The 23,721-nt window shown below is 41.6% G+C and overlaps 1 protein-coding gene across 2 annotated transcripts in view; it reads left to right on the plus strand.

Annotated features, from left to right (window-relative positions):
• Positions 1-22,887, plus strand: part of GPAT3 (glycerol-3-phosphate acyltransferase 3) — a 62,001-nt gene extending 39,114 nt beyond the window's left edge. For both annotated transcript variants that reach the window (XM_088836445.1, XM_088836446.1), the window contains exons 5-13: positions 460-534; positions 1,218-1,307; positions 4,153-4,246; positions 8,889-9,004; positions 12,247-12,302; positions 13,070-13,155; positions 14,199-14,327; positions 14,815-14,894; positions 21,618-22,887. In XM_088836445.1, the coding sequence (XP_088692571.1) occupies positions 460-534; positions 1,218-1,307; positions 4,153-4,246; positions 8,889-9,004; positions 12,247-12,302; positions 13,070-13,155; positions 14,199-14,327; positions 14,815-14,894; positions 21,618-21,729 (838 nt within the window). In that variant the 3' untranslated portion in view covers positions 21,730-22,887. The remainder of the gene's footprint in view (positions 1-459; positions 535-1,217; positions 1,308-4,152; positions 4,247-8,888; positions 9,005-12,246; positions 12,303-13,069; positions 13,156-14,198; positions 14,328-14,814; positions 14,895-21,617) is intronic.
• Positions 22,888-23,721: the final 834 nt, after the last annotated feature.

The raw sequence follows: 23,721 nt of genomic DNA on the forward strand, positions 1-23,721 counted from the left end.
CAATTATACTCTAATAAAAAAATTAAAATTAAAATATGAATATATTTTTTAAATTAAAAAAAAAAACTTTGGAAAAGCAGAAGAGCAAGATTTTATTCTCTTCACTAGCCCTATTAACGCTTTGATAATTTCATAGACCGAATGTGGTAGTTTTGTGAACACATTTCCAGGTCTGCTGTGTACATCTGTAGGCTGGTTATGTGCTTGCTGTTTTTCTGAAAATGGTGTTGAACCCCCCACAGTATTTTGAAAGTTGCTTTTTTTCTCTCAAAATGTACCAAGAACTGTTCTTCTGTGTCAGAATCTATAGTTTTGCATGATTCTTTGAATGACTGCATTGTATTCTGTGGTGTGGATGCTCCACAACTTGCGGTTTTGTTATTCTTGAATTTTATGTTCCTTCTCTCTTCCCCCTGCTGTTCCACTAGCTTTTGCATTACCTTTTCTTTTCTCTTTCAGGCTTACCTTGGCTTTCATTGGGATCAGTTTGTTTGTTATAGGAACCACCCTGGTTGGACAGCTGCCGAGAAACAGGTGAAATGTTTTTTTTTTCCTCCCATCCATTTAATAGGATTATCCCTTTTCTTTTTTTACATTAAAAAAAATATATAGTTTTCTGGCTGCGTGGCATGCGGGATCTTAGTTCCCTGACCAGGGATTGAACCCATGCCCCTGCCTTGAAAGCACGGTGTCTTAACCACTGGACCACAAGGGAAGTCCTGGATTGTCCCTTTTTATTAGCTGTGTCCACAAAGAGAATATTTGTGTGATTCCTGTGTACTGCCTCAAATTTATGGCCTTTGCACACATATTAAAATGCCGCTCACTTCATCTTCAGAGTCTCTATGTGATTTTCCATCATGCTTTCATTTAAATTGACAGAAGTTGCTCTTACAAAAGAGAAAATGAAGAGGAGGAGGGAGAAAATGGACTGAGCGACTCAAGGAACATGAGAGACTCTTGTAGGATCTTGTGGGATCATCAAACTTGATGTAGGATCATCAAGACCATAGATGCCTCAGCTTATCTTGGTCAAGAATTTGTCACGATGGGAACCATTTTCCATTAGAGTTTTGTCTTAAATGCCTGCCTTGAGAATTGAACTGTGCCCATATTTCAGAACGTAGTATGCTGCTGTGAAGGTACACCCTGGAGCTTTGTGTTGCTTCATAGGAGAGCCCAGAGCTGCACAATAAAATGTTTTCTGTCTCTTTCAGACTCAAAAACCTGCTGAGTGAACTGGTCCACCTGACTTGCTGCCGCATCTGTGTTCGTGCCCTCTCTGGAACCATTCACTATCATAACAGGTGAGTGTGTACCACTTTCATACCTGCTTTCTCAGGTCAGTCCAGCATGTGATTGACAGGAGTGGGTGGGGGAAAACAAGGGAAGTAAGAGTACCTCAGGAGAGTTCATCTCTACCATGTAGAGCGTTGCAGACATAACAATGTACCTGAACACTTTTCAAAAGCAATCCAGGGACTTCCCTGGTGGTCCAGTGGTTAAGAATCCACCTGCTAATGCATGGGCGTGGCTTCAGTCCCTAGTGAACTAAGATCTCACATCCTGCAGGGCAGCTAAGCCCACATGCCACAACTAGAGAAGCCCAAGTGCTGTAACATAGACCAGCACAGTGCCCCCCCTTCCCTCCAAAAATGCAATCCATTTGCAGAAGGAACATGACAATAAACCTGTAATAACACCTGATAACTGGGCATTTACAGTGTGCAGGCCTGGCCTGTGATTCTTTCTCCTGCTGCTGCTAAGTCGCTTCAGTCATGTCCGACTCCGTGCGACCCCATAGATGGCAGCCGACCAGGCTCCGCTGTCCCTGGGATTCTCCAGGCAAGAACACTGGAGTGGGTTGCCGTTTCCTTCTCCAGTGTGTGAAAGTGAAAAGTGCAAGTGAAGTCGCTCAGTCGTGTCCAACTAGTAGCAACCCCATGGACTGCTTTCTAGGCAAGAGTACTGGAGTGGCTTGCCATTGCCTTCTCCGGATTCTTTCTCCTACATCATCTCTAAGAGAAGACGCTATTATACCATCTTACAGGTGAAGAAGTGGAAGCTCCAGGATTGGTTGTCGAGGGTCACGTACCTAGTAAATGTCAGAGTCAGGTTTGGAATGGGGTTAATTAAAATTTTTTTAAATGGTGGAGGTGATAGGGCTGTAGAATGGTGGAAAGAGGGCTAGACTTGGAACTCTGAGGCTGGTTTCTAATCTCAGCCCGGCCAGCTTCTAAAATCCCAGCACTGAGCTGAAAACAGAACCTAGCTTTTTGCTTCCCTCACCCCTTCATCAGGGAGGAGAAAGTTGGTAAATGAAGTCATTAACCACCTGAAGTTTGTTTTGATTGTTTTTGAATTACTTTTCTATAAATTCAGTTCTTTTTATCCTTAATATCATTAGCTTAAAAATTCTAGGACAAACATCTCTTTTCTACCGACTAGATCTTTTTTTAAAATTAAAAAATATTTTATCTTTTAAAGGTTACTTTCTACTTACAGTTATTACAAAATGTTGGCTATATTCCCCTTGTTGTACTTTCAATCCTTGAGCTTATCTTACAGCTAAGAATTTGTACCCCCCACTCCCTCACCCCCATATTGCCCTCCCCACCTTACACTTATATCCATTGGTTTGTTCTCTGTATCTGTGTGACTGGATCTTTCTGTCTAATTTATAGAAGGAAAACATTTTATCATTTGGCTTTACCATGTGTTACCAACTTAAAAGCCCTCTTAAATTTCTAAAATTACATGACTTTTGTGATTGGGCTATGAGTTTTGGGGTGAGAATGAGAAGAAAATGTTTTGATAAAAGTGTGATCAAAGGAGACACCTTCTTCAGAAATGAAATGAAAATGAAAGGTTAGTCACTCAGTCATGTCTGACTCTGCGTTTCCGTGAACTGTGGCCAACCAGGCTCCTCTGTCCATGGAATTCTCCAGGCAAGAATGCTGGAGTGAGTTGCCATGCCCTCCTCCAGGGGATCTTCCTGACCCAGGAATCAAACCTTGGTCTCCTGCATTGCAGGCGTATTCTTTACTGTCTGAGCCATCAGGGAAGCCCCTTCTTCAGAAAAGGCGCTTTGATTACATAGAGAGGAGCTCACGACTTACTGTAGAATTGCTTCTGATTTTAAGGAAAACATGCTGAAGTTGTCATGCATTTTGTTCCCTTTCTTCTCTCTTTAGGCTCAAAGAAAAGTACTCTGCTTCAGTAGTGTCAAATACTGCTTAAACTTTGGGACAGAGGTCGGCAAACTAAACTGTGAGCCTGTAGGCCGAATGTGGTCCATCCTCTGATTTTTGTAAATAAAGTTTTATTGGAACACAGCCATGCTCATTCATTTATGTATTATCTGTAGCTGCCATTGTGCCAAAACAGCGGAGTTCAGGAGTTTTGACTGGGATTGGCTGGCTTGCAAACCCGAGAGTATTTACTGTCGGGGCTTCCATAGGAAAAGTTTGCCAACTTCTGCTTTAGGGGGATAAGGCGAAGGAAACTACAGTACATTTACTCTGGATCACTCTGAAGCAATTGAAATTGATATTTATGAAGATTGAAATAATACAAAAACACTTAGGATAAAATAAGGAAAGCTTACATATCACAGTTTATTAAAGTGATGGAATCTTTGTATTGATAATTCAGTCTAGTATTTAAAAGGTTTTTTCATTCTAAAAGGACGATATGATCATTACAGAAAAGCGATATAAATATATGTAAAGGGAAAATCGTGGGCCCCTCCTCATATACTCTTAGCCAGCTCCCATCACACTGCCTAGAGACAACCCTTTTAAGATGAGCCCATATATTTGAAAGTTTATTTTTTTTTTAGTGTACTTTAAAAACAAAATAGCATGAATTTCTCCAAGTGTATTGTGAGTTAGTTGCTCAGTTGTGTCTGACTCTGCGACTCCACTGACTGTAGCCCGCCAGGCTCCTCTGTCCATGGAATTCTCCAGGCAAGAATACTGGAGTGGGTACCCCATTTACTTCTCCAGGGGATCTTCCTGACCCAGGGATCACACCCGCGTCTCTTGCGTCACAGGTGGATTCTTTATCATCTGAGCTACCGTGGAAGTTGCTGTTTTGCAAAATAGTGGACATTTTCCAATGTTTATTGTTGACCATTGTATGTAATTGCAGGCAGTACAGGCCCCAGAAGGGAGGCATTTGTGTTGCCAACCATACGTCACCAATTGATGTTTTGATCTTGACAACGGATGGGTGCTATACTATGGTAAGAACACCTCACTGGTATTTCAAGTACTTGCATGTTCTGTGGATTAGTCAGACTTTTGTTTTATTTTGGCACAGATTAGAAAGTTAGTTTTATATTAGAAAGTGACTGGGTTATACTATATAAGTAAGTCTATAAATTACTAATTGGAGAAGGCAATGGCAAGCCACTCCAGTACTCTTGCCTAGAAAATCCCATGGACAGAGGAGCCTGGTGGGCTACAGTCCATGGGGTCGCTACTAGTCGGACAAGACTGAGCGACTTCACTTTCACTTTTCACTTTCACACATTGGAGAAGGAAATGGCAACCCACTCCAGTGTTCTTGCCTGGAGAATCCCAGGGACGGGGGAGCCTGGTGGGCTACAGTCCATGGGGTCGCTACTAGTCGGACAAGACTGAGCGACTTCACTTTCACTTTTCAGTTTCACACATTGGAGAAGGAAATGGCAACCCACTCCAGTGTTCTTGCCTGGAGAATCCCAGAGATGGCGGAACCTGGTGGGCTGCCATCTATGGGGTCGCATAGAGTCGGACACGACTGGAGCGACTTAGCAGCAGCAGCAGCAGCATAAATTACTAATGCCTAGTTACTTCAGTCATGTAGACTCTTTGTGACCCCATAGACTGTAGCCTGCCAGGCCTGTCTGTCCATGGGGATTCTTCAGGCAAGAATACTGGAGTGGGTTGCCATGCCTTCTTCCAGGGGATCTTCCCAACCTAGGGATCGAACCCCGGTCTCCTGAATTGTAGGCTGATTCTTTACCGTCTGAGTCACCAGGGAAATCCATGAATTACTAATATATTTGCATATATTAATAATATATTTACATTATTTATATTATTAATATATAATTACATGAGGAATATATAGTGCACGAAAAAGAAAATAGTCATTATATTTAAGGTAGTAAGAAATTAATGTACTGAAATGTAGACACACTTAAACATGACTAGACTTTATAAAGTTGATTCCATCTTGCTTCTAGAATCCCTACACTGTTTAATGACACTTTGAGATGTTGAAGTCATCCTCTTTCAGTTCAGTTCAGTTCAGTCACTCAGTCGTGTCCGACTCTTTGCGACCCCATGAATCACAGCACGCCAGGCCTCCCTGTCCATCACCAACTCCGGAGTTCACCCAAACTCATATCCATCGAGTCAGTGATGCCATCTAGCCATCTCTTTCTCTGTCATCCCCGTCTCCTCCTGCCCCCAATCCTTCCCAGCATCAGAGTCTTTTCCAGTGAGTCAATTCGCTGCATGAGGTGGCCAAAGTATTGGAGTTTCAGCTTCAGCATCAGTCCTTCCAATGAACACCCAGGATTGATCTCCTTTAGAATGGACTGGTTGGATCTCCTTGCAGTCCAAGGGACTCTCAAGAGTCTTCTCCAGCACCACAGTTCAAAAGCATCAATTCTTTAGAGCTGTACAAATCCCTCACCAGCCAATTAGTTCTTTCTCCCTTCAGGGAGTCATATGAAATTAAAAAAGAAAAAGAAAAACAAAACCTGGCTCTTTAGTGAAGATCAAGCAAGAAAGGCTAATATTTCTACCCCATTGCCTTTGTCAGTTCTTGCTGACAGCCCCCAAAGAAAATACAAAGCCTACTAAAATCAAACACCTCTCGAGACCTTTTTGTGGCATTTCTTGCATTTTTTTCAAATCTAAGGTGTTTCAAGTCAGTGGGTGTTTTCTGTCACCCTGGAGAACTTGTCACGATTTCCTTCATCTCTTTCCTGTGTGTGTCAGGTTAAATTTGGAGAATCTCTAAAGGTGTTCTTTCCTGCATGGTGGGAAATATGCCCCAAGCCGGTGTGTGAAATGGGATCCTGAGGTGTGCTTGGTCACTATGTTGTGTCCGATACTGCTACCTCATGGAGCCCCACCAGGCTCCTCTGTCCACAGAATTCTCCAGGCAAGAATACTGGAGTGGGCTGCCATGCCCTCCTCCATGGGATCTTCCCAACTCAGGGACTGAACCCAGGTCTCCTAAATTGCAGGTGGATTCTTTACCACCTGAGCCACCAGGGAAGCCTGGGATCCTGAGGAGGGGAATTTCTTATCATATCTCATGTTGGTGATTTGGGCTTCACACAGAGAACAGATGGATTTTTTTAGTTTCACTCATCAGCTCCGGTAACTGATAGGAGGGGTCTGGTGTGTTTTTCTGTGAAAGCATTTGAAGAGAACCTTTATTTTATTTATTTATTTAGAGATATAGTTGATGTACAATATTATATAAGTTTCAGGCATACACTGTAGTGATTCACAGTTTTTTAAAGGTTATACTCCATTTATAGTTGTAAAGTATTGGCCATATTCCCTGTGTTGTGCAATATGTCCTTGTAGCTTATTTATTTTCTGGATGGTAGTTTTGTACCTTAGTCTCCTACTCCTATGATTGATAGTCATGGTCTGGTGTGATTTCCTGGGAAGGCAACTGAAGTGTCTGTAGGCCACCAGGGAGTCCTGGTAGTTTGATTGCCTGTGGGTTATACGTTCATTGAAGGGGGTTTGAAGACCTTTGTAAAAACTACTGTCTTATTGGCAGATATTGTCTGAAATATAAGTTCAGATATATAACTCTTGGACAACTACCTTTTAACAAGTTATAAATTTCTCTTAAGTTGTGGAGCTCTTCCTCAATCTAAGGAAGCTTTAACCACCTCTCTGGAAAGACTTAACAGGAATTGGTAGTTCTTGACATTTTTTAGGTTCACAATCAGTTAATATTTATGTATCCTTTTTTTTCATAAAAGCAATAGCATGAATTTGCTTTATACCAACAAATATTTTTATGTAGTTCCAAGGTGTTTATGGATTCCAAAAGGCCCATCCAGAAACCCTTATGTTAACAGTCCTTGATAGACCCCACCCAACTCTGGGTGTGTATAATTATTCCTTGCATTTAATTGGACAAGCACTTTCACATCCATTGTAATCTTTTGTGACCTTTCACATCCATTGTGACCTTCCCTGTAATCCAAAGAGGTTAGGGCTGAGATGTTTAGCTGAGAAAGCAGCTGTTTTCCTACAATACTATCTTTGTAAATTTCTTAACCAACTTGCCTAATCATGATTTTGTGTTTCTGAGACAATACTCATTCTGTGTCTTAGTCAACAAAGATTTGAGTATAACTCATTTGTGACTGAAGGCCTCAGAATTTTCTTAGCATTTTCCGTGCTTCTTGATCATATATAATTGTCATTACAGCTTCAGTACACAATTGTATAATTTACAGTATTAGCCAAGGATTAGAAATAGAACTGCAGACTTGGATGGGTTGAGTGATAGAAACCAAAAGCCTGTTGGATTTATTTTTTAACTTTTAATTTTTTAATTGTAGTTGAATACAATGTTATGGTAGTTTCAGGTGTACAATGTGATGATTCATCACTTATCTACATTGTGAATTGATCACCACTATACGTTTAGTATTTGTCTGTTGACCATACAAAGTTATTGCAACGTTATTGGCTGTATTCCCTGTGCGGTACATTACATCCCATGGCTTATTTTGTAAGTGGAAATTGGTACTCTTTAATCTCCTTCACTTATTTTGTCCTCCTCCCCATTCCTATCCTCTCTAAGCCAAATGGATTTTTCAAATTTAGGTATTTTCCAATATCTCACAATTATAAATAATGCTGCAATGTAATCGTTGTGCATATGTATTTCCATTATGTTTGGGGTGAATCTTCAGGGTAAATTCCTAGAAATGAATTATTGAGTTTAAGGATAAATGTTTATGTAAAGTGAAGTAAAAGTGTTAGTCCCTCAGTTGTGTCTGATTCTTTGTGATCCCATTGGTTGTAGCCCCCAGGCTTCTCTATCCATGGAATTCTCCAGGCAAGAATACTGGAGTGGGTTACCATTCCCTTCTCCAGGGAATCTTCCAGACCCAGGGATTGAACCCTGGTGTCCTGCATTGGAGGCAGATTCTTTACCATCTGAGCTCCAGGGAAGCTAATGTATGTGTAATTTTAATAGATATTTCCAGATTTCCTTCTATGAGTGTTATAAGCTCCCCATCCCAAGCACTGTATGAGAGTGCCTATTTCTCACAGCCTTGGTTCATTGTCATGCTTTTGAATCTTTGCCAGTCTTTTGGGTCTGAAATTGTATTTCAGTGTAATTTTAATTTGTATTTCACTTACTTTGACTTGGTTGGAAAACCTCTACTTTTAAAAGCTAACGTAAAGCTAGTACCACAACATAACTTAAAATTCAAAGGTGCTTCTCAAGAACATTTTGTGCTTATATTTGGCCAGTCATGTCCTTTGAGCAGGTGGTAAAGCACCTGCCTGCCAAAGCAGGAGGCAGCAGGAGATGCGGGTTCAATTCTTAGGTTGGGAAGATTCCCTAGTGGAAGAAATGGCAACCCATTCCAGTATTCTTGCCTGGAGAATCCCATGGACAGAGGAGCCTGGCGGGCTACAGTCCATGCGGTCGCAACAGCGTGGGATACTACTGCGTGACTGAGCATGCATGCGTGACCTTTGAAGAGACTAACAGCTTCAGTCAGCAGAAGGCCAGTCTTTTCTCTGAGTGGGGAATAGGAACTTACTGGTTAAAGAAAAGAAGCTTTCTTTGGACAGCTCTGCCTTTACATTTTTTCCATTTTCTCGTGGTCCTTGTAGGTTGGCCAGGTTCATGGTGGATTGATGGGAATTATTCAGAGAGCCATGGTCAAGGCTTGTCCACATGTCTGGTTTGAACGCTCAGAAATGAAGGATCGACACCTGGTTATTAAGAGGTAAGCAGTGACATTACTTGGTATCCATTGAGTTGGCATAAAATGTTGGCCTTCCCATCAAAGAGGGCAGAGCCAGAGGTACTAAAGGTTAACACTGAAACTAAGGGTTAAAAGTAAAATATATGGACCTTTGTTTGTGGTTGGTCATTTCCGGTTAGTCACCTGTCTTAACTGGATTTAAAAAATTTTGAATTCTGTAGTCGTGATGGTATAGATAATGTGGTTAGAAGACCCATACATTTAAACTGCCTTGACTTAGGTATTCCAGTCACTGAATTTCTAAAACTGAAAATTACTACCTTGAATGTAAATAATTGGTAATGGTTGGCTGAATAAATAGATGGTTGATTAAGAATTTGCTGGATGTTATCACTTACACGCATCTAGAGACTGACAGACAAAAAGGCAAAATGTTTGTCTGAAGAGGCCTTACAAATAGTTGAGAAAAGAAGAGAAATGAAAAGCAAAGGAGGAAAGGAAAGATATAAGTGTCTGAATGCAGAGTTCCAAACAGTAGCAAGGAGAGATAAGAAAGTCTTCCTCAGCGATCAATGCAAAGAAATAGAGGAAAACAACAGAATAGGAAAAACAAGAGACCTCTTCAAGAACATTAGAGATACCAAGGGAACATTTCATGCAAAGATGGGCTCGATAAAGGACAGAAATGGTACAGACCTAACAGAAACAGAAGATATTAAGAAGAGGTGGCAAGAATACACAGAAGAACTATACAAAAAAGCTCTTAATGATCCAGATAACCACGAATGGTGTGATCACTCACCTAGAGCCAGACATCCTGGAGTGTGAAGTCAAGTGGGCCTTAGGAAGAATCACTAAGAATAAAGCTAGTGGAGGTGATGGAGTTCCAGCTGAGCTATTTCAAATTCTAAAAGATGGTGCTGTGAAAATGCTGCACTCAATATGCCAGCAAATTTGGAAAACTCAGCAGTGACCACAGGACAGTTTTCAGTCCAATCCCAAAGGAGGGCAACACTAAAGAATCTTCAAACTGCCGCACAATTGCAGTCATCTCACATGCTAGCAAAGAAATGCTCAAAATTCTCCAAGTCAGGCTTCAACAGTATGTAAACCATGAACTTCCAGATATTCAAGCTGGATTTAGAAAAGGAAGAGAAACCAGAGATCAAATTGCCAACAACCACTGGATCATTGAAAAAGCAAGAGAGTTCCAGAAAAACATCTACTCCTGCTTTTATTGACTATGCCAAAGGCTTTAATTGTGTGGATCACAACAAACTGTGAAAAATTTTTCAAGAGATGGGAATACCATATCACCTGACCTGCCTCCTGAGAAATCTGTATGCAGGTCAAGAAACAACTATTAGAATGGGATATGGAACAACGGACTGGTTCCAAATTGGGAAAGGAGTATGTCTAGGCTGTATATTGTCACCCTGCTTATTTAACTTATATGCAGAGTACATCTTGCGGAATGCCAGGCTGGATGAAACACAAGCTGGGGTCAAGATTGCCGGGAGAAATAACAATAACGTCAGATATGCAGATGACACCACACTTATGGCAGAAAGCGAATAAATAAAGTCTCTTGATGAAAGTGAAAAAAGAGAGTGAAAAAGTTGACTTCAAACTCAACTTTCAAAAAACTAAGATCATGACATCTGGTCCCATCACTTCATCCAAGTAGATAAGGAAACAATGGAAACAGAAACTTTATATTCTTGGGCTCCAAAATCACTGCAGATTGTGACTGTAGCCATGAAATTAAAAGACGCTTGCTTCTTGAAAGAAAAGCTATGACCAACCTAGAAAGTGAAAAAAGAAAGTGAAAGTCGCTCACTTTCGTCATGTAAAGTGTCCGACTCTTTGTTATCGCATGGACTATATAGTCCATGGAATTCTCCAGGCCAGAATACTGGAATGGGTAGCCTTTCCCTTCTTCAGGGTGTCTTCCCAACCCAGGGATTGAACCCAGGTCTCCCGCATTGCAGGTGGATTCTTTAGCAGCTTAGCCACAACCAACCTAGACATCATATTAAAAAGCAGAGTCATTATTTGCCGACAAAGATCCATCTAGTCAAAGCTATGGTTTTTCTAGTATTCATGTATGGGTGTGAGAGTTGGACCATAAAGCTGAGCCCCGAAGAATTGATGCTTTTGAACTGTGGTGTTGGAGAAGACTCTTGAGAGTCCCTTGGATTGCAAGTAGATCAAACCAGTCAATCCTACAGGAAATCAGACCTGACTATTCATTGGAAGGACTGATGCTGAAGCTGAAACTCCCAGTACTTTGGACATTTGATGCGAAGAGTTGTCTCATTGGAAAAGACCCTAATGCTGGGAAAGATTGAAGGCAGGAGGAGAAGGGGATGACAGAGGATGAGATGGTTAGATGGCATCACCGACTTGATGGACATGAGTTTGAGCAAGCTGTGGGAGTTGGTGATGGACAGAGAGGCCTGGCGTGCTGCGTTAGTCCTTGGGATTGCAAAAAGTTGGACACGACTAAGCAACTGAATTGAACTGAAAGGCAGACAGAGCTAGCGCTCTTTATGGAACAGGAGAGGGAACTCCTGGGTCTTGGAGTGCAGTTAAGCTACCAGAAACCTTTGGTTGAAGCAGTTTTTTGCCTGAGACCTTTAACTGGAGGCACTCGAGTCATTGCTTCTGTAAGTATGATGGTGGGTACGCTTTTAAGAGAGAAATGGTACGTACCTATTGAAATGTCTTTAAGGTTAGAGAACTGTTCCCCATCTTGTGATTATTGAGTGAGTGATGTGCACGCTGGCAGTTGTAATCTGTCTATTTCAGCTATGCCAACTCTTACACTTGTTTAGAAAGGGACCAACTTGAGTTTGTTTCCTTTCTCTTCTCCTTATTGCTTTACAGTTATATTTGTGTTAGTAGAGAGTAAAGAATACCAAAGAGGGCTTGGGGTTGATGTGTGTACACTACCATGTGTAAAATAGATAGTGGGAAGCTGCTGTGTAGCACAGGGGGCTCAGCTCAGCGCTGTGTGATGACCTAGAGGAGTGGGCTCGGGGTAGGGTGGGAGGGAGGCTCAGGAGGGAGGGGATGTATGTATACTTACAGCTGATTCACACTGTGGTACAACAGAAATTAACACAATGTTGTAAAGCAACCATATACCAATTTAAAAAAATTTGCATGATTTAATTGAACCTAAAAGAAGAGATACCAAAGAGGATTCCCACCTCTCTCTTTTTGAAGGTATAATTTAGATCCTTTATTTTTCTTCACAGACTAAAAGAACATATTGCTCATAAGGAAGAATTACCCATATTAATCTTTCCTGAAGGTGAGAAGTGGTATTGCTTACCAAGCTATGGTTGATAGCAACAGGTACCCAAAGTATTATGGGGAGCTGGATTGTTCTGGAGCTGGCATTCTTAGTCCAGTTTTCTGCTGTCCTTTAGGAATGGCATGGTCTCTCTGAGCCAGTTATTCCCTGCTTTCTTATGAGGTTTGATAGAAGTCATGGTGCCTTTTTGATCTCAGAAGTTGTTTCTGAGTAATAAAATTTGATGGACTTCCCTGGTGGCTCAGATGGTGAAGAATCTGCCTGCAATGCAGGAGACTTGGGTTCGATCCCTGGGTTGGGAAGATCCCCTGGAGAAGGAAATGGCAACCCACTCCAGTATTCTTGGCTGGAGAATTCCATGGACAGAGGAGCCTGGTAGGCTACAGTCCATGGGGTTGTAAGAAGTTGGACATGACTGATCGACTAACACTTTCACTTTCAATGAGCTTAGATAGGTATTGTCCATAACTTTATAAAGGTCCTTATTTGAAAACATATTGAAATCGCCATCTGTTGTGAAGAAACTGTATCTCCAGAGTAGTCAATAAGAAAGTAAAATTTGTTGTTAAATCTGGTTAGAACTGTTGAATTACTACTACTTAAACATGAATAAATTTGTAAAATGATAGTATTTAAAATATCTGTAATTTAAAAAAAGTCTAATTTTGATGTGACCTGAATATTTTAAATTATTTTACAACAAAATATTTCCTTTTTAAATTGACTGCTTTAAAAAATTTCACTCCCTGTCGATGTCCTTATAGGAACTTGTATCAACAATACTTCAGTCATGATGTTTAAAAAAGGAAGCTTTGAAATTGGAGGAACCATCCATCCAGTTGCCATTAAGGTAAGACAGATTATCCACTCTCACACCCCTCCCTGCCAAAGACAGCGACTTGGTCACTTTATTTTGATATAATTTCAAACTTAAGATTTGCAAGAATATGGAATACTTGTGTGCTCTTTGCTTCCCTGGTTGCTCAGACGGTAAAGAATCTACCTGCAATGCAGGAGACCCGAGTTCGATCCCTGAGTCGGGAAGATCCCTTGGGGAAGGAAGTGGCAACCCCCTCCAGTATTCTTGCCTGGAGAATTCCATGGACAGTGGAGGCTCATGGGCTACACAGTTCATGGGGTCACAAAGAGTCGGGCATGACTGAGTGTGTGCTCTTAATTCATATCCACCAGTTGTTTACTTTTGTCCCATTTGCTTGATCTCTTTTTCTGTATGTTGATATGGATATAGACATGTAGTGGTAGGGGGATACTATGTGCCAAGCCAGTGTCTGCATACTGAGGACACTGTGATAAGCAATCAGATACTATTCCTACTTTCACCCACCTTCCAGTGAAGTGGGTAGACAGATATTTAAGAATCATGTCAATAACCGTCCAGTCTAAGCGCTCTGAGGCTCTAGTCAGGGGAGTTACCTGGCCTGGTTTATTCTTTGTTTCTTTTCTTTTGTTCAAAGTTTCATTGGAATAGAGTTGATTTACAGGCTGTGTTAGTTTCAGGTGTTCCTCATGTATATGTATGTATATACATATATCGAGTCTTTTAAATTCTTTTTCCATATAGGCTGTTACAGAGTATTGAGTAGACTTCCCTGTACTGTATAGTAGGTCTTTATTAGTTATCCATTTTATATATAGTAGTGTGTTTATGTCAGTCTCCCAGTTTATCCGTCCCCGCCTTTACCCCCTGGTAACCATAGGTGGTTTTCTACATTTTGTTTGCTCTTTGGATCCTGTCTGTCAAGTAAAGTAGCTTCAATTTTTTTTGGAGGGGGGCAGGTCTGATAAATGTTTGGCCTGTCAAGTACTGGCATGTAGAAGAGAAGCTGCCGTTTAATTCCTAACTGGAATGCCTTTTCTTTTCTCTTTTCTCAGTATAATCCTCAGTTTGGTGATGCGTTTTGGAACAGTAGTAAATACAACATCGTGAGCTACCTGCTTCGAGTGATGACCAGCTGGGCCATCGTCTGTGACGTGTGGTACATGCCCCCCATGACCAGAGAGGTATGGCATAATAACAGGTGCTTTATCTAATCAGATGAAGGCGAGAACACCTTTACCTGCACATGTGGGTGTCTCCCTCCCTCACATCAGTTGAAGTTGGACTTTCTGTTTTCTCGGCAAATGAGTCATTAAAAAAAAATGTGTCTAGCGCTCTGCAAAGTCACGCTGGTTTTAGGTCAGGAGAATTCTTTTCCATAATAGTTTTTACCATTATTGTTGATTTATCGAACCTACAGGTACTGTAGAATGTTGTGTCTTGAATACGTCTAGTAAAGAGCATAATATATTTATGGATAAAGATATTAAACAAAAACAGCACTGTATTTTCTTGATGGACAAATGATATTTTCTGTAATTCAGAATAGAGCATATTTGAGTTAAAAATGTGAATATTATACTTTAAAACAAATCTAAGTGATTGTGAGACATTTGAAAGCATTGTTTGAGAACTCTGCCTTCAGGTTGTGCTGGTAATTTTTTATTCCAGGAAGGAGAAGACGCAGTCCAGTTTGCTAACAGGGTTAAGTCTGCTATTGCTGTACAAGGAGGATTGACTGAGCTTCCTTGGTAAGAAATTTTTCAGAAGTATTATTACTTAAAAAAAAGATGTCATTTATTATGCTTTTTAGCTGGAGGTTTAGCTGACCTTGACAGTGGCTTATACAGCATAACGCTGGCTTAAGTAAGATAGAATTTTATCTCCCATACTTCATCATAGGTAGCCTAGACTTGTATAACAGTTCATTTTGTGTTGATCTACCATCCTCAGTATGGTCCAAGATGACTCTGCCCAGTGAGTACATAACATGACTAGCAGGGAAGAACTAAAGCAGGAAGGATGCATTCCTGTGTTTAAGAGCAAAAGCTGGAAGTTGGACATACCACTTCCACTTCTGTCTTTTGACTCGAACTCAAGTCATGTGATAACACCTTGCTGCAGAGGAGGCTCAGAAATGTAGTCTTTGTTCTGTTTGGCCACGTTAGTGGCTCAGTCATGTCCGACTCTTTGCAACCCGATGAACTGGGGCTTGCCAGGCTCCTTTGTCCATGTAATTCTCCAGGCAAGAGTACTGGAGTGGGTTGCCATTTCCTTCTCTAGGGGATCTTCCCGACCCAGGGATCAAACCCAGGTTTCCTGCATTGCAGGCAGACTCTTTACTGACAGAGCCACCAGGGAACCTCCTGCTTGGCCATATGTCTAGCTAAAATTTAGGGATCTTTCACTGAAGACGAAAGTGGGATTGGATTTGAGGAAAATGGATCTTTGAAGTCAGGGGGCAACTTACGAACTTGTTCTTATTTATCTCCAGCTGTAATTATAATAAAGAAAACATAAAAACTTGACAGGAAATAAGTGAATTATTTTCAGTATGGATATCTATGGCTTTAGTTTTGTGTTTTTTTAGGAAAGATAGAATATAGGTGAGAATATTAATCTGATCAGGCTGCCAGTACAAGCTCCCATAGACTGGGTGGCTTAAACAACAGAAATTTATGTTGTCACAGTGCTGAAGCTGGAAGCTGTCTGGTGTGTCTTCTTACGTGGTCACTGTTCCTGTCCTGAGGGCCCATCCCTGATGACCTCATCTATACCTAATTGGCTCCCAAAAACTCCATCTCCAAATACTGTATTATTGAGGGTTAGGGCTTCATTACCTGAATTTTGGGGGGCACATGCACACATTTAGCCTGTGTCAGTGAGGGTTGAATATCCCTAGGTTATAATGGGAGATTAAATTTGTACATATACCCAGACATTGTATTAGCATATTTAGCACAAAAACAGTCCATTCATTAAGTCCTGTGCGTTTAATAAAGTCCCTGCTATCTATCTATTTGGTGTTTTGAAAACACTTAACATGAGAAGTTCACTAGAGGCAATTTTGGGAGTGTCATGGAACAGGATGGCTAGCCAAGTCAGGCTGTTAGCTAGGCAGCCAAAACCTTCTAAACTGGCAGAGGGACCCAGGACTGCTTAGGGATTAAGCCTATGGAAGAAGGGCTGCCTGGATTCTTATATACTCTTTAATGCAAGGGTGGGGAATGTCTCTAAAATAATTTCATCAACTCACGTATCTTAAACACAACTAATTTCACCCAGGAAAGTCTGTTTCTGGCATCTGTCATGCTAATTAACAAGCCACTAACTTCTACAGTGAAAACCCATTTCTAAATTCACTATGCTAATTAACAAAGCTTGGAAAGTTGATGGGAGATCAAGATAGTGGAAGCCTTATAGTGGCACCTCTGGAGGGTGGCCTTCTGATTAAGTACCTGGCTGACTGTTCTGGGGCTATGAGTTCTTGATTTAGGGCAACTCCCTGAACTATGGTCAAGATAGGTTAGGACTAACATTCTTATTACACTCTCTAAACTGGAATATGTGAAACTAAATTGCAGACATCCTACTGAAACCAGGTAACTCAGAGTGGGACTTCAGTCCACGTGGCCGGGACTTGAACCCTTCCTAAACCTAGACTGGGGCTTGAGCCCACGGTCTTTTAACTAGAATCACTCACCTGATGTTTGGGGTTACTGAGGCTCAGGAACTTTGTGTCTCAATGCAGAAGAAATTCAGTAAGAGGCAAAGCGATAGGCAAGATAGATTTGTTACTATAGGACACTTGAGGAAATGCAAACGGGCATGTTGCCTGTCCCATGATTTTAAGTGGTCCACAATTTTATAATCAAAGGAAAATGAGGGAGAGGAAAAGACTGTCTTCTTTGAGTAGAGGTCAAGCTTACATCACTAGCTCCTCCTTTGTATTGGGCATGAGAGTGTCTGACCCTATGAGGTCAAACTGGAATCATCATAGCTTATTCAAATCAGTAGAAGGGTGGTAATGTTTTTCTTTCACCTACTGACCTGGGGAATGTCTCATGCTTTTTATTTATGGCTTTATAGCAAAACAAACCTGGTTCATTCTGTGATAATCCCATAGTTTTCTTGAGCAATCATTAACTTACAGTGGTCTCCCAAAGTTTCCCAAGTTTCTCTATCTATAGGCACATACTGGGACCTTTACAACTACCTGTTGTTGTTCCAACCAACAATCTCATTCTCTGTCGCCCCCTTCTCCTGCCCTCAATCTTTCCCAGCATGAGGGTTTTTTTCCAGTGAGTCAGCTCTTTGCATTGGGTGACCAAAGTATTGGGGCATATTCAGGGTTGATTTCCTTTAGGATTGACTGGTTTGATCTCCTTGCAGTCCAAGGGACTCTCAAGAGTCTTTTCTAGCACCACAATTCAAAAGCATCCGTTCTTTGGTGCTCAGCCTTCTTTATGGTTCAACTCTCATATCTGTATATGACTCCTGGAAAAACCATAGCTTTGGCTAGACGGACCTTTCTTGAGCAATCAGTCTCCCAAAGTTTCCTAGGATTCTGTATCTATCTGTAGTCCCCTACTGGGACCTTTATAACTACCTGTATAAGTATCCTATTCTTTCCTTATCACTGCCATCAGGAAATGAACAGGCTTACCAATGCTCTAGTTTACAGATGTCTTAGTGACCCATGTTCATATGTAAAACTGGCTTCCTTTTCCTCGTCCATTATTTTCTATTCTTTATCCCCCTTCCTTTCACTTGACATCCCAACCCTGCTCCTGCCCTGAAGCCATTATGAAAAGCTTAGAGCTTTGGATCTGTAGCCTCAGATACCAAGAAAAGGAAGAAAGTCTTGAGAAACAAAAAGAGCCTAAGGAAATTAGCTCCAGGACAGACTGTCCTCAGCCAGATTGGCTTGAACAGAATGGCAGAAATGAGCCTCATAGTTTTAAAACTGCCTTTTATCAGGCTACATGCAGTTTTCTAAAAAAAAAAAAAAAAAAGTTACTTTTAATTACCTAGACTCTTCTTTTAAAAGAAAATAAGATCACTGCCTTTCCAGTTGTATTTGTCATTCATCTGTTGGGTATGAATTAACATGTCTAGATTTTTTTTCCCCTCCTCGATTAACTGAGAACTTAATTGAATCATCTTTTTAACAATTATTAGGTGACTTTTTTTTAAATTTATTGATTTATTTTTGGCTCTGCTGGCTTGTTGCCGCAGGTGGGCTTTCTTCAGTTGTGGTGAGTAGGGGCTCTCTCTAGCAGCGGGGCATGAGTTTCTTATCGTAGTGGCTTCTCTTGTTGCAGATGTCAATTAAAAAAGATGCACCGCATGAGAGTTGCAAGTTAAGTTTTATTTAGGGCAAAGTGAGGACTGTAGCCCAGGGGATAGCACCTGATTGCTCTGAGAGACTACTCCAAAGAGGTAATGGGGGAAGGTCAACATATAAGATTTTGGTGAATCAAGCACTTTACAAAAAAGGTTTTCTGCTCGTCCTGAAAAGCTGATGTCATCATGAAGGGACTTAGTGATTTTCCAGATATGAAGAGATGCAAAGATTGGGATCATGAAATCAGTTCCAGAAGGTATCTTAGCTATCTAAAGGCCTGTTCTGTCAGATTCCATGAAGCACCACTGCCTCACTGTCCACCCTAAACTCCCTCAGGGGTTGTTGAGGGCCAGCCGCTGCAGCTGCAAGGAGTTCAGTCTCCGCAGAGGCAGATGGCAAATGCTCTTGTTGTTCAGTCACTGGCAAGTGCTCTTGGCAAGTGCCAGTTTGTGGTCGACACAGAGCACGGGCTCTAGGCGCACAGGCTTCAGTAGTTGCAGCGCATGGGCTCAGTAGTTTGGTGCACGGCTTCGTCGCCCCTCGGCATGTGGGATCCTCCCAGTCCAGGGATCTAACCTGTGTCCCCTGCATTGACAGCTGGATTCTTAACCACTGAACCACCAGGGAAGTCCTCAATTGTATCATATTAAACTGGCTTTTATATTTGGCTGCTGCCCTCTTTAAGAACTAAGATCTCCTGCCATTGCAGAGAGGAATTGAATAAAGTTTTGAAGTCTCTTGTGGGTGATAAGTCACAGTTGGAGTGCTTGGAGCAGTGACTTAGATGGTAAAGGATCTGCCTGCAATGCAGGAGACCCAGGTTCGATCCCTGGGTCAGGAAGACTCCCCGGAGAAGGAAATGGCAAGCCACTCCAGTACTCTTGCCTGGAAAATTCCACGGATGGAGGAACCTGGTAGGCTACAGTCCGTGGGGTCGCAAAGAGTTGGACCTGACTAAGTGACCTCACTTTCACTTCCTTTAGAAGGGAGATGCTCAGGATTTTCAAGGACAGATGTTTTGGCCTGGACCTCAGAAAAGGAGGAATGGCCTTGCCTCTGGCTCTCCCTCCCTTTCTTAGTTCTTACCAACCATCCTGGATGGCATCACCGACTCGATGGACATGAGTTTGAGTAAGCTCTGGGAATTGGTGATGGACAGAGAACCTGGGCGTGCTGCAGTCCATGGGGTCACAAAGAGTCGGACATGACTGAGCGACTGAACTTGAACTGGTAACCCAGCTGGTAAAGAATCCGCCTACAATGCAGGAGACCCCAGTTTGATTCCTGTGTTGGGAAGATCCTCTGGAGAAGGGATAGGCTACCTACTTCAGTGTTCTTGGGCTCAGATAGTAAAGAATCCGCCTGCAATGTGGGAGACCTGGGTTTGACCCCTGGGTTGGAAAGATCCCTTGGAGGAGGACATGGCAACCCACTCCAATATTCTTGCCTGGAGAATCCCCACGGACAGAGAAGCCTGGCAGGCTACAGTCCATGGGGTCACAGAGAATTGGACTTGACTGAGCGACTAAGCACTGCACATGTTGCTTTTATGTGAATTCTGAATAGTAAGAACTAAGAAAGGGAGGGAGAGCCAGAGGAAAGGCCATTCTTCCTTTTCTGAGGTCCAGGCCAGAACAGGCAACAAGTCAATTAGCAACATCTCTCCTTGAGCAGCCAAAACAGGCAACAAGTCAGTTAACCAACATCTGTCCTTGAGCAGATGTTGGGTGGTACCAGGGAAGCCCCTAAATGCTATGTATAGTGAGAAGCATCTCCTGTGGATAAAAGAGGCTCTTGTGGACAATTCTGGAGGTCTCGCGACAGCGTCTAACCTTATTTCATGGAAATTTCCTACAGCTGACCCCCTGGAAGATTTGTGGGCCAAAGTCCATTTTAAAGTTGAGGACTTCGTGGTGGACCATGTCTTAGTTTTGACTCTAGAGGCCTGAAAGTTACAGCCTGAACTTCTCAGGCTGCCTTCTGTTTGTAGGTTAAGTTCTGTCTTCACGGCATTGAGTTCACTGGCTAACCTGTGAAACACCCATCATCATTAGAAAGCACTTGGTAAGCATTCATGCTTAGCTGGGTTAAAATTAAACAGGCAGAGTATAAAGTAAGTACCTTCTTGGCCCATGGTCTCCTGGGAATTAAAATCTAAAATGTGAGATTAGAAGAGAGTGGATCCGATAATCCAGTCTTCTTCCTGGTCTTCCAACTTGTTGTTTCTTTGTATTGTCAAAAGGAGGAAAGACATACACAATCCTTTTAACTTTGGTCTGATTTTTACCACCCTGGAGAGAGTTCAGAGATTCATAGGCTCTGAATTAAGGCATGCTGCTTACATAGGCACTGTGATTGGTTGAATGCCATTTATGTTTTTGTTGCTTGTTTTATTTATTTTGAGTCTCTTTTGGAATATGGAAGATTATCAATACTTACAATAGAGCACTTTGAATCAAAACATGACTTGTTAGACACAGGATTAGATTTGAATCATGAGCGCATTTCTTTTTGAGGAATTTACCCCACCCCACTCCCACACATAGCACGTTCATCATTTCTTATATGTATATTTATAGTGAGACCGGGGAAGCCCAGTAACTCAGACGGTAAAGCATCCGCCTGTAATGCAGGATGCCTGGGTTTGTTACCTGGGTCAGGAAGATCCCCTGGAGAAGGAAATAGCAACCCACTCCAGTGTACTTGCCTGGAACCTGGTGGGCTATGAGGTTGCAAAGAGTCGGACATGACTGAGCAATTAACATACACATAGGCTGATTTAGATGAAAAAATCTAGTACGTGGCTTTCCTTGGGGAAAGAGATAGATAAACAGTCCAAGTTTTAATATAGCATCCAAATATGGAAGATAGCAGTCCTAACTTCTGAAAAGAAACTGAGCAGGGAAATTGTGCTTAATTCTTACCAAACATCAAAGAGATTGTTCCTTCCCTTAGGTCTGGTTGAAGGGTAGGGCAGAGACTGAAATCTGGGTCTTTCTGCTTCCAAATCCATTGTACTTTGCCTCCTCTGAGCATCTGCTCAGTGCCATGGCACTGTGCAGCATGTATGAGTAGGTAGCCCTTGGAAATCGTTGCTGGGAGTATTTATGTGTCTTTCTGTTCTCAGGGATGGAGGACTGAAGAGAGCCAAGGTGAAGGACACCTTTAAGGAAGAGCAGCAGAAGAACTACAGCAAAATGATTGTGGGCAATGGATCTCTCAAGTCGGAATTGGACTGAATGCCATCCAGGCTTTCCAGAGCTAGTCTTCAGAGATGGAACGGGGTGGAGTTTTTTTTTTTTTTTTTCGGCGAGGGGAGGAAGGGAGTGCGTTGTTTTGTTTTACTTTTTTTTTTTAATTGTTAACCTTTTCTGCAGGATGGTTGTCTCTACCTCCTCATGCCAGAGGCAGGACTCATGGTACCCTTTTTGGCTTTTGTTGTTACAGCATTAGCCGCATGAACTGTAAAGCAGTGTACTGAGTCTGAACTGATTCTGCCTTTTGTGAAATGACTGTGGCCTTGTGGATTGAATGAAATATTTGTACTGGAAAAAGTTCTTCTAAAACACTTTGGGAACTCATTGTGTTTGGAACTCATTGAGAGGGCAGTTCTCAAGAAAATACCCCAAACTTTGTTCATGATTCGTTTTCACACACCCTTCCCTTCCCACTTTCCTTAATCACTTAAACAAGGATTGCACATTAGGTTTGAATGGCTGTCATGGTTTTGCTTTACTACAAGGTTGAAAAGAAAAATGGAAGACAGTCTTTAGGAGAAAGGACAGCTTTGTGGCCCCTTGATCTGAAAGTTGAAAGGAAATTAAATATTTTTTACTGGAGTGTTAGAAGAGACACCCTATTTGGTGAGCTTTACCAAAGAAAAGTGAATCTGCGTTACAGTGAGTGCATATTTATATGTAGGTGACTTTCAAATAGACCTGTTAGTCAGCAACTGGTGATAAAGCTTTTAGTTTTCCATGTTTGTATAGTAAAGATCTCTACCTGACGCCTCTCCCATCTACTGATTTGTTTGATCCTTGTCACCAACATTTCAAAGAGGAAGAGCCTCTGACAACCACCACCTATCTCACTGAGTGTCTTCTGCAGAGGTGGGGGTGTTGTGAGTGAAGTGTGTGGCGCTGTTCCTTCCCCATCACCCCTTTGTCCTTTAGTTCAGAACTTTCCCATTTTCTTAAACAGGAAAATAAGTGGTAAAATTACCTTTTGGAATCTGAGCCTTAAATCTTTAAAAGGGGAAAATCAATGTTTCCCAACTGTGCAGCATAAGCAATGTTGATAGCAATATAGTGCCATCAGAGTGTTATTTCTCTTCTGGGAACCATGTACAAAATGTGACACGTCTTATGGTGAATATAAATAAATTCTATATTTCTAAATGTGTGTTGCATTATTTTCTCCATACCTCAACTCTCTCGCCTTCTTTTAATTTTGAGTAAGTTAAATTTTTTCACATTACAATCAAGGTTTGTAATTTCATTTCAGTGACATAGTTAGATTTTATTAGACTGGAATGGCTGGAAAATGAGGAAAATGGACCATTGGTTTTGGTGTGTTTTCTCTCTCTCTCTCTCTTTTTAAGCTAAGTTGTCTGGACTCTGACTCTTGGACCTTGTCTTGTGCAAAGACATAGACTTGGGTTGTTTTGCAAATGAACGCAGGCACTTCTCTCTTAACTGAGATAGGCCTGCGCCAGCACTGTCAGTGTGTATTCTTCTCATCAAGCTACATGGATTTGATCCCAAAGGGAAATTTGTGAACAGGTGACCGTCACGGTCAGCGAGCCTTCTCTTCTTGCGTCCCCCCATCTTTTTCCTTTGTTCATGCTTTAACCTTTGCCCCCACACCCCCAAAAAGCTCTCCTGGGGGTAAGCTTTGACCCCCAATCAGTGAATTTGTATGTTGAGGTGACTCTTTTTCTCAGAAGATTTCCTTTTCTGTTTGTCATATTCAATACAGCTTGAAAATAAACTCATTTTATTAATTAGGTCAATTCTCAGAAAAGTTGGTAGAACAACTAACAGTTGTTTTATTTGGATACTGATAATATGTGTCTTTCCAAGGGCACCATGAAAGCAATAATACTATGACATATTCACTAGAAAATTTGATGCTGTTTTTTTATCAGAATATGATTGCTTTACAATGTTATCTTAGTTTCTGCTGTATAAGGTGAGTCAACTATATGTATACATATATCCCCTCCCTCTGGA

The sequence above is a fragment of the Moschus berezovskii genome, chromosome 5 (genome assembly GCF_049115385.1).
Source record: "Moschus berezovskii isolate FMDL1 chromosome 5, NW_MosBer_1.0, whole genome shotgun sequence".
NCBI classification, from domain to species: domain Eukaryota; kingdom Metazoa; phylum Chordata; class Mammalia; order Artiodactyla; family Moschidae; genus Moschus; species Moschus berezovskii.